Source organism: Vipera ursinii, assembly GCF_947247035.1.
Source record: "Vipera ursinii genome assembly, chromosome: 5".
NCBI lineage: Eukaryota > Metazoa > Chordata > Lepidosauria > Squamata > Viperidae > Vipera > Vipera ursinii.
Genome location: NC_139518.1, coordinates 70,752,256 through 70,767,747, shown reverse-complemented (window position 1 = coordinate 70,767,747; position 15,492 = coordinate 70,752,256). Strand labels below are relative to the sequence as shown.

The window sequence follows — 15,492 nt, the reverse complement described above, 5'->3', positions numbered from 1 at the left end:
CCAGAGTCAGCCAGGTGAGCCCAAAACAATTTGGGAATAAATTTATTATAACCAGACTACAGATCTGCAACAAGGCGAGTGCTGTGTACATTCCTTGGGGAAGATCATTCCATAAAGTTGAGGATGCTGTGGAGTGGCGATCCCCAACCTTTCTGGCTGTGTGGATTGGCAACGGCGGCAGCAGCGATGGTGGGGGAGGAAAAGATGGGTTTGTGCCCAAATGGAGCTTCATAAGCTTGCCCGCCACTTGCGTGGCCAGTTCCCAATGGGCTGCAGACTGGTACTGAGCCATGGACTAGGGGTTGAGGATCTCTGCTATAGAGAATACCTACTGTCTCTCTCATGCCTATTAACTTTCAGCAGGCTTTCTCCCAGGTGGGTGGGTTCATTTCCAGCAAGGCATTGCCTTTATTATAGAACAGTTCCTCTGATGCTGAAGACTGAAAAATTCCATAACAACTTTAACTATTTCTATATCATTATTGGGGGAAAAACATGGCCCAAATGTTTTTATTAACCCCAGCAAATACTAATTTACTATTACCTTGATATCATAGTATCTTGTTGTATATGTTAAATCAATGATTAAACCAAGTTCCATATTGAAAGCTTTCACTGCAGCAATCAGATCTTTTGGTGTAAACTTTTGAGTTGGTGTAAGTCGATGATTGATTACCTAGGATGCAGGGGGGAAAAGTAAGTACAGTAGGGAAAGATATTCTTATGCAGATAGAAAAATCTGACTCATTATTTTTTCTAAAAAAAATACCGTAGCTAAATTGAAAACAAAACATAAGCATTCATAACCATCAGGTAATTTCTAAGCAAATAAATAATTTATTTAAAAATAAATAGAACAGCTAGCAGTCCTTTTGAGGACTGAAGTTGTTTTTCTTTTTACTCTAGTTGTATATATTCTTTTACCACTGGCTAGTATAGGGATGACAATAATAAATATTTCATATTTTATATCCCATATTAAACAAATGCAGACTCTGAAAGCATTCATCCAATGCCATGATTCTGAATTAAACATGAATAAGTGAAGTTACTTGTTCTACAGAGAAGTCGGTAAGCAGTGTCTAGGCAGAGTAGGTATTGTGAAGTAAACGTCTTTTATATTGGCATTTCCATCATTTTGAAGTATATTTCACCATGTATAACTCTGTATATTCTTAGATATTACTATTTGTCAGATACAAAGTTGCTTCAACAATAAGATTTAATTTAATAAATAAATACGTTTAATAAATTTAAAATTTAATAAATAAATACACAGCAAACAGAAACACCCTTTCTTCCATTTTTGAGGAACATAAATATTAGAACTAGGAACAGTGCTATTCAAATTAGAAAAAATGTCTTTCACCTATTATGTTTTCAAATTAATTCAGGTGTGAACCTTTTCATCGGCTTTAATGAGCAAGAAAGGCTAAGTTACTTGAATAAAAATGTAAGAGGAGTAAATGTACAGCATATGTGTACACGCATATGTGTGTAAATGCAAGCTTATGCATAAACAAACTAAATGAAATAAAAAGAAAACTAAATATGTTTGTAAAAGTAAAATGGGGGGAAATGTACTAGGATCTAATTAAAAGTACCTTGACATTGAAGTGCTTGAAGTGAAGTTGATGAATATGTGCATGAAAATACAGGTTTAATTATTAGTGAAATGTTTTATAACGTATGCAAAAACTATGAATTGATGTCATCAAGGTTGCTGTGGGTGTATTTGAAAGCAGAAATCCATTGTTTGGTGACAGCGTGGGGATTGCTGCATGTTATATTTCGGTGAAAGACAATAATGGAAGAACCAGGGGGTGAATTAGAGGGAATTTTGTGCAATATTCTGAATAAATTTGATCATAGGAAAAATGCGCAAACATGGAATTGAAGGTTAGCTATTTAATGTCAAAGAGTATCAAACTGTAAGTTTATTAGATTTTAAAAAACTGAGGAAAGATATGGTTCCCTCATTAAAATAAATGCCGACCAAACTATCAAATACTCCATAGTAGAGGTAGCACTGATGACATCGAGGGACTGTGTGAAAACCATATAGCGTTATTGGTCTTATTTAATAGTACATTAAAGGCATTTATCCTCTGAAGGGAAAGTTAATAGTTAGCTGTCCAGGGGTTCAAACGTAACTACAAGGGTGTTACATTTTTGGCCAGTATACTTTGAAACATCTCTTTAGAACTGAATCTGTAGTATTGCACAGATTCTATTTATAGTCAAACATTGATTATATAAAATGAATCTTGCTGTATTGATTTCCTTTTGTAGTTAATATAACTTCATAGAAATAGTTGTATACATACTCCTTTTAAGGGTACTTTAAAAGCAATGAATCGAGTTCCTGGTATAGGCTGTCCAACTGGTGATACATTCCTCCATCTAATAAAAAGAAGACACATTTAAATATAGAAATGTTAAAAAATATGACAATATTTTACAGAAAATCATAGTGCCGATACAGCAATTCACATTACTGAACCAATCACTCATGGGAAGAGAACTTAGGAGTCGGAATCTACAGAAGATATAGTGAACTGGAAACTGGGTTCATCCACCTCAATCAAAATGACTGTTTCTGCTAAAATTGGTATTTTTTTTTAAAAAAAAAGTCTACATGCATTTCTCAATTCAATGTTGCCAAGCCTTAGGGGCCTTATATACACACACTTTTTCATACTCTTTGCAAGTATGCATAAATGTTTAATGAATTCTCCTCCTCCTTTTTTAAGTTTTCAGAAAATGACAGTAATGCAAAAGAAACAAACACTCCCATCCCAACTAGGCATGGGTTTGTCTGTTTTTTGCTTAAACAATGGGTTTGTATGTAGTTTGACTATGGTATAAACTAGTGGGGTTCGTATATCAGCCTTTTGGAAGCTTAAGTGCACGGTCTATTTATCTTTGTAAATAGAAGAATGCACTGGATCTCATGAAATCTTAATACATGATCCAACCACTTGTAAACTCCATCGACTTCAGCCACATTTTAGAGTACTGTAAGAAAATGTGTCCTTAATGTTTTGCTTGATATACAAGTGATACATAAAGCTACAAGCAACCCTCCCAAATCTTGGCCAATGTTTCCAAAGCCCTTCCAAGAATTCTGCCATCTTTGATTTCTTAAGGTGACAAATCAGGGAAAAGATATATGGGGGAACAATTATATTCAATTTAAATGAAATTCAAGACAATGGATTTGTGTCTGGTCTCATCAGCTTCTACACCTAGCCCACGTATTTCATGAAAGGTGTTCCTCAGCCAAGTGCGGTCTCACACACACAGACACAAACTTAATTTACAACAATAACACAACCCAGAATGTGGTACTACTAACGTTCACAGTTTTTACATTTCCTTTGTTTTTTTATGGGGACAAAGGCAATGAAAGGAAACATGTTCCAGAAGTGGAATCTAGTATAGCATGTTAGCTTTGGGTTCAAAAGAATGGAGATCCTCCTTAATTTAAATAAATGCTAAGAAACGCATATGCATATTGTAACATCATATATGGTGTTACACATTTATTTAAATTAAACTTGGAGGAAATACAGAATTATTTGCAAAAGTTATTTAATATATTACACATAACAATTTCTTTCCTCAAAAGATTATCTTCTGATAAGTCTAGGCTATATTACATAAAACATTTATAAAATTTAAAAGCGCAAGGTTATATTAATCTATTTAGAAACCTATTAAAACATGTATCATCAAATGAAGAGTCATTCTGTTCTAGCATGTTTATTGCAAACTGAGATCTTATGCAGCAGCCCCAAACTAACATAATGCACAACATATTCTTTTTATCAAGATTGTAATACATGGAAATCCTGCCATACCACATACATACACATATGCATAACACAAAAAATGAATCATTAAATAAAAGCACTAATTTGTGAGAACTGTAATGCAACTCAATAATAATACAATTACTATTAAGTGAGATAATTAATTTCAAAGTAGAAACTCTACTGGTTATGGCTGGAATAAAAGACTGTGGATTGATGAGATTATGAGTTAAATCATCTCAGAATGTACAGGTAGTATTCAACTTATGACCACAACTGAGCCCAAAATTTCTGTTGCTAAGTGAATTTTGCCCCATTTTATGAACTTCTTTGCCACAATTGTTAAGCGGATCACTGCTGTTGTTAAGTTAGTAACAATGGTTAAGTGACTCTGGCTTCCTCATTGGCTTGTCAGGAGGTTGCAAAAGGGGATCACATGACCCTGGGACACCGCAACCATCATAAATATGAGTCAGTTGCCAAGTGTCTGAATTCTGATCACGTGACCATGGGGATCCTGCAATGGTCATGTGAAAAATGGTCATAAGTCACTTCTCCCATATGGAAGTTTTCATGAATAGTTTCTTTTTGCCCATTCTTTTGTAATTAATATATTTCTAGGACATTTGATGATAGTTATAAGAGGGGAAGTAAGAAAGAGTTCAGCCATTTAAGTTTCTGGAATGTTTTTGTGGGTCTAAGAATTCTTTTTTTTAAATCTTTTCAGGGAACTTTCCCTCAGCGATCTTGATGCTAATGCCCCTGAGAGAGGAAACACCTGAACCAATTTTCAATAGTGGTGCCTGTTTATTTGCTTTCCACTTTTTCAAAGAGGGTGAGGTGATGGACCAGCCCATCTAAGCAGGTTTTCAGACTTCATAAATGTTGCTTTTATCAAAAGTAACCAGTTCTTCTAGTTACAGATTGTTTATTTTCAAAACCACAAAAATCTCTCCACAGCGCTTATTTTTTTATTTATTTTTATTAATTATGAGGATGTTTATATGCTGCCGAGTAAACCTAGCAAATTAAAAAGAGAACAAGAAAAAAGAAAGACTCAGGTAGCAGTCGATGAAACACAGCAATGATGGAATTCTCTTTAAACAACAATAATTACCGTGTGGCTGAAGTAACGTTTCATTTGGATTGCTGAACACCAACAATATATATCTGAAATTTGATATGAATGACTAAAATCCAATATATTCTTCAGTCTTAGTCATATTATGCATGTTTATATTTGGATGAGAATATTTATAAAAATGAAGTACATTATTCACTTATAGTTGTTTAAACTTTGCAATTATTTTATCCTGCAATCAAAATAAAAATAAGTAGCAAGATATAAAGTTAAAGATGTGCAAGGAAATGACATGGTACTGTTTATTAAATTCAATGGACTAATTTGTTTTTCATCATTATACCACTGATCCAAAGTAGAATAAGTAAAAATATATAATATGGAAAAAAAATCATCTCCTAAATTCTAACTACAGAGCAGCATGAAGAGCTAAATTGTCTATAACAATTAACAGCTTGAGATTGTAGCTTTCAAGAGATCAAGCTACGAAGTTTTTTCTGTGCAGTGCCATCATCTCTTTGTTGTTTATTAACTCAGTTATTTCTTGTAATTGTTTTCAACAGCACTTACTGGAATCGGGGTTAATCTGGTTCATTGGCTTGATTTTTCTCATCTAACCATTATCAGAAATATATTCATTTATTACATTTATATGCCACCCACCTCATTCTGAAAAATGACTGAAATAATACTGCCTGATTGTTCATGAATAGGTTATAGGACAGGGGTCTAGGCGCATTCCTGATTATAAGCAGCAACTGCATATATCTTTTTTTTTTTGAAAGCTAGAAAACATACATATTCTTAATGTAGATAATTTCAGTTTGAGGAAGACATCAGTGCAGGAAATAATAGTAGAAATAAGGACACAAAAGCCACTTTGTTCAAATGCTTTTGTGAAACCAATCCGCTTTCACAACTGTCCAAATTATCAACCATGTGCCAGGAAAATGACACTCTCGGACATGATCAAACTGCAAAAGGCATTATTTCTTTAGTCCCACCCCTTGCTAAAGACGTAAGGTTTTGTATTTGTAATGGAAAAGCAGAAGTTGGGTATCAGGTAAAGAAATTCTGTTCTATGCCTCCGATTCCAGGAAAACCCTGGAAAGCAAACCAGAAACATTTGCCCTGGTGGTCTATTTGTTTCTAAGGAATAAGGAAGAAGTTTAACTAGAAATAGTACAGATTACTTTTCTCTTGAAGGTGTATTCCTACATAAACTTTATTGTTTCTGGTATCAAACATCGTTAAAAGAAATTCATCAGACAACACGGAACCATTTTACGTCAAAGCTGTCTTTAAATTGGAACAACCAGTATCATGTTGTTTGTCCCATATTTCTGGTTTTTTCTGTTGGAGATCCATTTAAAATGCAGCCTAGTTTTGAAATTGTTACCTCTTCAACTACTGTTTTGCATGTAACCAAAGTTGAAAAAATACTTTAAAGTAATAATGTTTAATTTATAAAAAAATTCTGTGACATTCTCCCAGAAAAAGGGAGCAAATGAGCTGTTTCTGCTAATTACTTCACAACTATGGAACCAGGAAACGGTACTATATAATCTATTTTTCCCTCATTTTTTTTCCTTTTAAATTGCCAGAGAGAAACAAAAGGTTTTGGAATCCCTATGTTTCTCTCATAAGGGGTCGGGAAGGCTGCAAAATGAGGTCTTTCCATTCCGGTGGCAGCAAAAATTGCCAAGCTACAGACCATGTTAGGAGTCAAGAGACCCAGAGGGCTTCTAAGTCTTAAATTCTATCTGATGGGATCAGCTCTGCTGTTATAGATTCAAAAACTAGTTTGCTATTTTTCAGAAAAATCACTTAAGACATATTTTGTCAACAGTACCTGAAAAAGAGAATATGAAATTGTCCATTTCTTAAAAAATAAAACAGGATTCACAATTTTGCTTATCTTTATAACTACGGTGAAAGGATTCATACAACGTATTATCTGAGAAAAAGCTATTATTTAAAATAAGTACCCTTATTTTTCATATGTGCGTATATAAACTTACTCTAGGTGTACCCTTAGGATTAACTATAGCTCAAACACAAAGAACTGAGTAGAAAATTTTTATTGGACACTCTAGTTAGAAATACAAATAAGGCAAAGCCTTGAAGCTGACCCTCGTTAAATTCCATGACTGAAGCTTTCCAATTATGGACTGACAAAATATCTATGTATTTGATGCTATGTGTGGTTGTTTATATAAAATGACGAGGATGGTGGTTCATAAAACAATTAGCACCTTATATAAAGATACCAGATTATTAACACAAACAATTCATATAACAATGCCAAACAATAAAAACATATTATATAACAATGCCAGATATCTGAAAGGATTTAAAATTTTATTTTCACAGAATATTTCAGAATTGGTTGCAAAAAACAGATTTTAAAAAAACTGACTTAGCTACACGTTCAAGCAAATTACTCTGTATAAGGAAATAATGAAAACTTGTATTATTATAAAAACAACTATATAAAAGCATATTTATTATTACTTCGACTATTACGGAAATGATGGCTTCATTAACAATGTAGAAATTGATGCTGAGATGTTTGCTAGCTTGAGATATTTATGAATAAAAGCTAAAGATTATTAAGTATTCATTTTTTAAATTTTTATCCCACATTTATTATTTAATAAGTTACTCAACACACTGAATGCAGATAATGCTTCTTCCTCTTCCTATTATCACAACAGTCCTCTGGGGTAGGTTGAGCTGAGTGATTGCCCAAAGTCACCAAGCTGGCTTTCATGCTTAAGGGTGGGAAAAGAACTCACAGACTCCTTGGTTTATATACCAGAACTTTAACTATACTTCAAAGTGGCTCTCATATATATAATGTGACAATCATTTTATATTACATTAATTATATTATACTGCATTTTATTTCTCATATAAATGTAAGAGAAAGTTCCTTACAATAAAAAGTGCTTATATTTACAAATAATACATCCACTGTAAAGAGCTAATTCAATTACAGAATTACAACTTTCTTTCACTTTAATTTATTAAGCCAAACTGCAAATAATTTTAACAGGCATGGGATGAAGATAATAATGTAAATTAAATGACTATAAACTCTGTATCACACATAGGAATACAAATATGCAAAACAAATCAAGTATATAATCTCAGAACAAGCTTCAATAAATTAAGTGACATTTTTGTTCCACCATCAAAAATAGTCATTTCAAAGCATACTAACAAATGTCTGATTTTCCCAATTCACAGAAGACCAAATAAAAAGATATATTTTTAAAAAGAGTATCAAAATCTTATGTACTCAATGTGTATTTTTTACTTGTGTGCTGCTATTTGCACGTATCTACTAGAAATACAGAGAACGGTGAAGTATGAGTTTAATAAAAAACTGAATTTAACTCTTTAAATGCTAACTGCTATCACAAACCTCAAACAGTAATGATTTCCAAGCTTCAACATGCACTTGTTGTTGTTGTTGTTAGTTGCGAAGTCGTGTCCAACCCATCGCGACCCTATGGACAACGTTCCTCCAGGCCTTCCTGCCCTCTACCATCTTCTGGAGTCCATTTAAGCTCACGCCTACTGCTTCAGTGACTCCATCCAGCCACCTCATTCTCTGTCGTCCCCTTCTTCTAGTGCCCTCAATCTTTCCCAGCATTAGGCTCTTCTCCAGTGAGTCCTTCCTTCTCATTAGGTGGCCAAAGTATTTGAGTTTTAGCTTCAGGATCTGGCCTTCTAAAGAGCAGTCAGGGTTGATCTCCTCTAGGACTGACCGGTTTGATCGCTTTGCAGTCCAAGGGACTCGCAGGAGTCTTCACCAGCACCATAGTTCAAAGGCTTCAATTCTTTGGCGCTCAGCCTTTCTTATGGTCCAGCTTTCACTGCCATACATTGCAACTGGGAAGACCATAGCCTTGACTATACGCACTTTTGTTGACAGGGTGATGTCTCATGCACTAATAGGGTACATATGAATATCACTAATGTGTACTGAGCTTAATTTGACACAAGTTATAATTATTACCATGCTGAACATATGTATAGCTCAATGCAGAATACTAACTGTCACAGCTATTATTTTTGAACATCAAGTTACGTAATAAATCTGCTCTTGTCCATAATCTTATTTTAGGTGACTGGTACCAACCTGACTGGTATTATCAAGACCTGGGTGGGCCCAGAAGAAGATATTCCCCTTTGGTTAATATATCCATTGTGGTTTTAGGTTTTGCATCAGCTGAGACCCCAGGGAACGGTGACTATTATTACCCACAAGTTGTTGAGGGTGCTCTGAGCTCTGCTCTGCAAATAACCAAATAGGAGAGTCTCTGGTTGAAATTAGGCTTTTAGAAATCACTGCTACTGAACTGCCCTCCTTGCTGCACAACATCATCTTTGCTTGAGTTGCTGTATTCCATTGCTGGGATTGGGATGAAGTCCCTGAGGCTGGTAATTCTCAGGGACTTTAGCCCATCTCCTTGGAGACACTGGCTTAGGAGCTCTTTGCTTCCAAGCTATGCTGCACCAATCCTAAGTTTCTGAGGCCTGATGCATACTAGGGATTGTACATTAGAGTTGGTTTTTCTCTTGGGCAATTATGATGTGATCTAGTGTTGGAGGATATTAATATCAGTCCATTGGCATGGACTGATCACTCTATGGTTGCCCTCTTGCTCATTGGTGCCAATCACTCCAGCAGGTTGATAGGGCTTGTTCAGTTTTGCATCCAAGGTGACCGGATGGATTCTGATTACATAGTAGCTTGAGATTTTCCTTGAAGATCATGTAGGCTGCTCAGCCAAGGTCTTGGTTGCAGCTTGGAACAGCTCAGTGACCGAGGCCTTGCACCCATAGCTCCTTTGTGACCTGAGTGGTAATCCCGGGGTGTACTTTGATTTCTGAGGAACTGCCAGAGAGATGCCTAGAGTTGGTGGAGGCAGACAAAGTGCTAACTGTACTAAACTGTATTTGGCTGAGGGAGGCAAGCCATTATTTCTCTGCCCTTATTGTGTCCACAGATACCTGCTTTGTCTAGACTAGTGTGATCCCTTTTTTACTGGGAGACACATCCCAGGAATATCAGAAGCTATAGTGATAAGTATTCATGCTAATTCTGATTCACTTAAATAGATCTATGTAAGCCTTAACCCTAGCATTGCCTGGTTTACAGACATGTAATGTTATCTGCCCTAATACTGTGACTCCTGAAAAGGTCCTCCAAACTGTGAATTCGGTCATGTTTTTTAAAGCTCTCCCTGAGTTAAGATGGAGGTAACCTGTGGTTGTGGCCCTGCAATGGTATTGGTCTTTCTGATGAAGGCGACAGTCTCTCCAGTGTTGAAGGAGGCAGTGAGTATACCCCTTCTTAGGGGCCCATTGCTGGATTTTATATTGTGGAAGTTACCATCCAGCTTCCAACCTTCCCTTTGTGAAGAAGGTTGTTGAGAAGGTGATCAGAAGCAGTTGCAAAAAGTCTGGATCCATTCCAATCAGATTTCAGGCCAGTACTAAGACAGTACTGGTTGCACTTGTTGATGGTCTCTAGCAAAGCTGAAATGAAGACAGTGTCGCCATCCTTGCACTGATAGATGCATCCTTGCATCTATCAATCACGGTATCCTCTTGCACTGGCTGTGTGAATTGTAAGAACTGTGTTGCAGAGTTTACATCCTTCTATAGCAGTCCTTCCTAGTCTCAATCTGGACTGCATATATGACGTTGTCGCTGTATTAACCACTCTCTGGAGACTGTTTGGGTCTGGATGGAGAGGAACATATTGAAGCTTAACTCCAATCACACTGAGAGGCTGGGCTATTTAGGCCCCCTAGGTTTGGGACATTTTCATCTTTGGTCTGAGGTTGCATTCTCCCATTTGAGACTAGCAGCATCCTGGTCTTGCAAGCTACTACTGAAAAGGCCAGTGAGTTATGACCAGGATCATTGTATAGGTTCACCTGATGCACCAGCTGCACCGTTGCCTTAACTCAGGGATCTTCAAACTTGGCCCTTTTATGACTTGTGGACTTCAACTCCCAGAATTCTGGGAGTTGAAGTCCACAAGTCATAAAAGGACCAAGTTTGAAGACCCCTGCCTTAACTGCAGGCTCTTCAGTTACTCATGCTCTTATTATCTACGATCACTAATGCAATGCAGGCTCCACAGAATCGTCCTTGAGGACCATCCAGAAGTTTCATCTGGTTCAAAATGCAGTGGCACAGGCGAGTTATGGGCTTCTTGCATTCTATCCATGTCATCACTGCTTCACAAACTTCATTGGTTACCAATTGGTTTCCAGGTGCAATTCAAAGCGCTGATTATTATTTATAAAACCTTTCTGGTTATTTGAGGGAGTGCCTTTCTCTTTTCCTGCCAATTCAATGCGATTAGGCAGACTGGGTGTAATCTGGCTCTCTTAAGTCAGATGTTGCCAATTTGTGGGGACAAGGGACCAGGCCTTCTCTGTCATAGTTCCTGCATCCCCATGATGATACATCTGGCTCCTATTCTTTGAAAGTTCCCTAAGTCTCTGAAAACCTGGATCTGTTCCCAGGCCTGGGCTATAATGTTTGTGAAACCCATGGCAATGTTTTGGTTTTGGTTCAGGTGGTTTGACGGAGCCCTTTTTTAATATCATGTCTTCTTTTAAAGTTATAAACTGCCCAGAATCTTTTTAGAATCATGTCACCTTGAAATTTAATAAACAGCATAACAAATACTAATCTTAACAGTTTTTCTTATATTTTTGGCTAATAGTTTTCACAATATTTCTTTCCATGTTAAGCTATCACTCTCAATGGTAAATTCAACATTTTGCTGAATGTTGGGACTACTAAACTGATCAGTTATATCCATTTTAATTACCAAGAATCTTCTCAGCAGTTAATTATTCAACTGATTCAGAAAATAAGCTTTCCATGTTCAAAATTACCGTACTAAGAATTTCAAAAACTCTGCATTATTAATAAAAACAAATAACACTAGCAACATTGATAATGAACAAGGTAAGAGGGCAGTAGAGGAGGAGCAGGAAATAATTAAGCAATAAAACTCCATGCTTAATATGTTTTTGCTTTAGGAAGTAATATAACAGAACTAATTTTAAATATACTGCATGGTAATATCACTTACCGGTATGTTTTGTCTTTTAATATCATTTCTGCCAAAAATTCAGTGAACACTGAAGATAGTCACACTAGCAAGTTCATTAAACATCTTTTTCAGTAAAGCATGTTTTTTTAGCTTTAAAAATGTGTTCAGGTATTTTGCATGTCAGAAGAACAGAAATAATGCAACATCTTTGTAGGCTAAGTTAAAACTATCGGACGTTAATAAAATATAGGGTAATTGCCACCGGGACAAAAATCTTGCAAAAGAAAACTAAATCACATGCCCAGGTTAAGGCCAGTTCTATGAAATTATAGAAAGCATTCTTGTTGAATCTAAAGGTAAACTGAATACCATGTAATAAACCTAAGCCATTGCAACAGTATTTTGTTATACTGAAGTAATCTTGGTATCAACCTTCTATGCCATGTCAATGACATAACTGTGATTATAGAGTTAATTTATTCCAAGTCCAAAGTTGAGGATAAAGGAGGAATAGGAGATACTGATGGTGCATTATAAAATGTGGGATAAAATACTTACCTGGGGGATGGTAACCTGCATGCTCATGTTATCATAAATACTTACCTTGACTTGCAGTAGATTACAAAGATGTTGTTGAGGCAAGAGAGAACCAGGTGGGGCTGTCAGAGCCCTCTCCCCTTTTATTTCTCTAGGCACTACTTAGTGATACTTACCCATCGGGAATAGTATTCTTCTTTACCATGCTCAATGCTGGAACGGACAAGAGCCGGAGGAAGCAGAGAAAATGGGCAGCACTGCAGCAAATGAGAGAGAAGCGCGCAGTTAACCCGGTGCAAATCTTTCTTGAAGTCTTATAGATTTGCCCTGAAGGACCACAATAGATGTGGTTCAGGCAGATTTGTTTTGAGAAACCCAAGTCTCCTCCAATTATGCTCGGAACACAGAACCAGGATCAGCTTTTGAAACCAAAGGCCAAGGGGATAGAGTCTTTTCTCACCGTTGCTGCTTTAGCATCTGCAAGGTCCTTCTTTAATGGTTGGGTGTACTTGGAAAGGAGCACAACTAAGAGAAAAGTAGTAAAGCAGCCAGGGTGCTTTCAAATTCCTTTGAATGAATCAGCCCTTTTGTTTTAAAGCAGTGGGTTTTTTTTTTTGTTTTTTTAACAAACGTGGCCTGTTGGACTTGGTATAGGCCAGGTTTCCTGCTTGAGCAGGGGGTTGGACTAGAAGACCTCCAAGGTCTCTTCCAACTCTGTGAACACTCAGAATTCCCCAGCCAGCATGGGGAATTCTGGGAGTTGATCCGCCACCTTATACAGTAGCAGCCAATTTGAAAAAAACACTTCTAGAAACCAGCCCCAGCAATCAAGAGGGCCCTCTTTTGGTTTGGCTTCACGGCCAAGCAGCCGACGAAATGGGAGATTCATTCATTTCATTTCATTCATTTATTAAATTTATATACCGCCCTTCTCCCGAAGGACTCAGGGCGGTGAACAGGGCACATATAAATAGAAAATACAAAAATTAAAAGAGAATTAAATAATCGCCCAGATAAAACAGTAACAATATAAAAACCCATTAAAAACCCTAACGTCCCCCATCAGGCCAGGCCAGCTTGGTCAAATAAATGGGTCTTCAGACCGCGCCGGAAGGAGCGAAGGTCCGGTGCCGTCCGGAGCTCAACCGGCAGTTGGTTCCATAAAGCCGGAGTGCCCACAGAGAAGGCCCTCCCCCTGGGGGCCGCCAGCCGACATTCTCTGACCGGGGGCACCCTGAGGAGGCCCTCTCTGTGGGAACGCACAGGGCAGAGGGAAGCAGGTGGTCCCGCGACGCGGTCAAATCCCGACGGGCGGCTGTCCTATGGCTTTAAAAGTTAAGTTAGGGTAAATGAAACGTTTTGCCTTTTGGTACTGTCCATAGGGTTTTCATGGCAAAGATACTGGAGTGGGTTGCCATTTCCTTCTCCAGTGGATCACGTTTTGTCAGAACTCTCTGCTATGACCTTTCCGTCTTGGGTGGCCCTGCACGCCATAGCTCACAGCTTCATTGAATTACGCAAGCCCCTTCGCCACGACAAGGCAGTAATCCACGAAGGGGTGGCAAAACGTTTCATTTACCCTAACTTAACTTTTAAAGCCATTGAAGCCTTTGAACTCTGGTGCTGGAGAAGACTCCTGCGAGTCCCTTGGACTGCAAGGCGATCAAACCGGTCAGTCCTAGAGGAGATCCACCCTGACTGCTCTTTAGAAGAACAGATCCTGAAGCTGAAACTCAAATACTTTGGCCACCTAATGAGAAGGAAGGACTCACTGGAGAAGAGCCTAATGCTGGGGAAGATCGAGGGCAATAGAAGAAGGGGACGACAGAGAATGAGGTGGCTGGATGGAGTCACTGAAGCAGTAGGCGTGAGCTTAGATGGACTCCAGAAGATGGTAGAGGACAGGAAGGCCTGGAGGACCATTGTCCATAGGGTCGCGATGGGTCGGACATGACTTCGCAACTAACAACAACAACAACAACAACAAATGAAACGTCTGCAAGAACAAGAAGCAAGCTCGGAGAGCACCAGGGACCCCTCATTCCAACCCTGAGCTACAAACATTCTCCTCCACTGCTACACGGGACGATTGGAGAGCGGAGGAGCAGGGAAGAAGAGCTCAGACTCGTCTCCCGCCGGCGGCGCAGCCAAACTGCTGGCGGGGCAGCCGACTTCAAACGCCAGCCCGGAGGACGGCGAGACCTGACGGCAGCCGTCCTGGTTGCGGGGCGCCAGGGACACCCTAAAAGTCCCAGCAGCTTCCTCGCGGAGGACGGCGTTGGCCCACCACGGTCAAGGCGGCGGCAGGTAGCTTTCGATTCCCGAAATTTGGGGGCCTTGAAGCTACCGAACCGCAGCTTCGCGAAGAACTACAAGTGGGCTCGAAAGACGCGGGCGGTTAGGAACTTGGCAGCTCGTACCCTCAGGCAGGAGTTTGTTTCCAAACAAAGCGACCCGGCCCGGCCACAAGAGAGCCCTCCCGATGCTTTTTTTTTTTTTGAACTGCGCAGGCGCCTCTAACGTCAGCCGGGGGAACGCAGGGGTATTGGCGGTTCCACCACGGCGGGTTCTCTACGCATGCTCGCGCGGGTTTGCCCGGTTCTCGAAGCCGGCGAGGTCCGAGTCGGGAAAAAAAAAATAAAAATATCTGCTTGGTTCTGAGCCGCGTCGGCATCGCCCCCTTCAGGCGGAGGAGAGTTCGTGCGCATGCTCAACGTCAAAGCGGGCGGGAGTTAAGTGAGAGCGGGACGTTGCGCTTCTTGGGAAGGGGTTCCGCTTTTTTTTTTTTTAAAAAAAAAAGAAATGTGGGCCAAGATGTGAGGAGGAAAAATTAAAAAACCGATTCATTTTAGTTTCGTTTAAGCTCAGCAAGAGGCAGACAGCTGGCAGTGCTGGCTATTGGGCCACAGTGCAGCAGAAAAGAAACCATCCCTGTTCCTGAGGAGAAAGTGGTTACACTTCATGTT

The 15,492-nt window shown here is 38.8% G+C and overlaps 1 protein-coding gene across 3 annotated transcripts in view; it reads right to left on the bottom strand.

The window, feature by feature from the left end:
- Positions 1-15,033, bottom strand: part of LOC310641103 (uncharacterized protein) — a 30,403-nt gene extending 15,370 nt beyond the window's left edge. For 2 of the 3 annotated variants that reach the window (XM_083363855.1, XM_083363857.1), the window contains exons 1-4: positions 12,987-14,039; positions 12,703-12,783; positions 2,328-2,403; positions 545-676 (exon numbers count right to left, since the gene is read on the bottom strand). In XM_083363855.1, the coding sequence (XP_083219981.1) occupies positions 545-676; positions 2,328-2,403; positions 12,703-12,783; positions 12,987-13,003 (306 nt within the window). In that variant the 5' untranslated portion in view covers positions 13,004-14,039. Of the gene's footprint in view, positions 1-544; positions 677-2,327; positions 2,404-12,702; positions 12,784-12,986; positions 14,040-14,946 lie in introns of those variants that run through there. The other variant, XM_083363856.1, reaches the window with a different exon arrangement.
- Between the last annotated feature and the right edge of the window lie 459 nt (positions 15,034-15,492).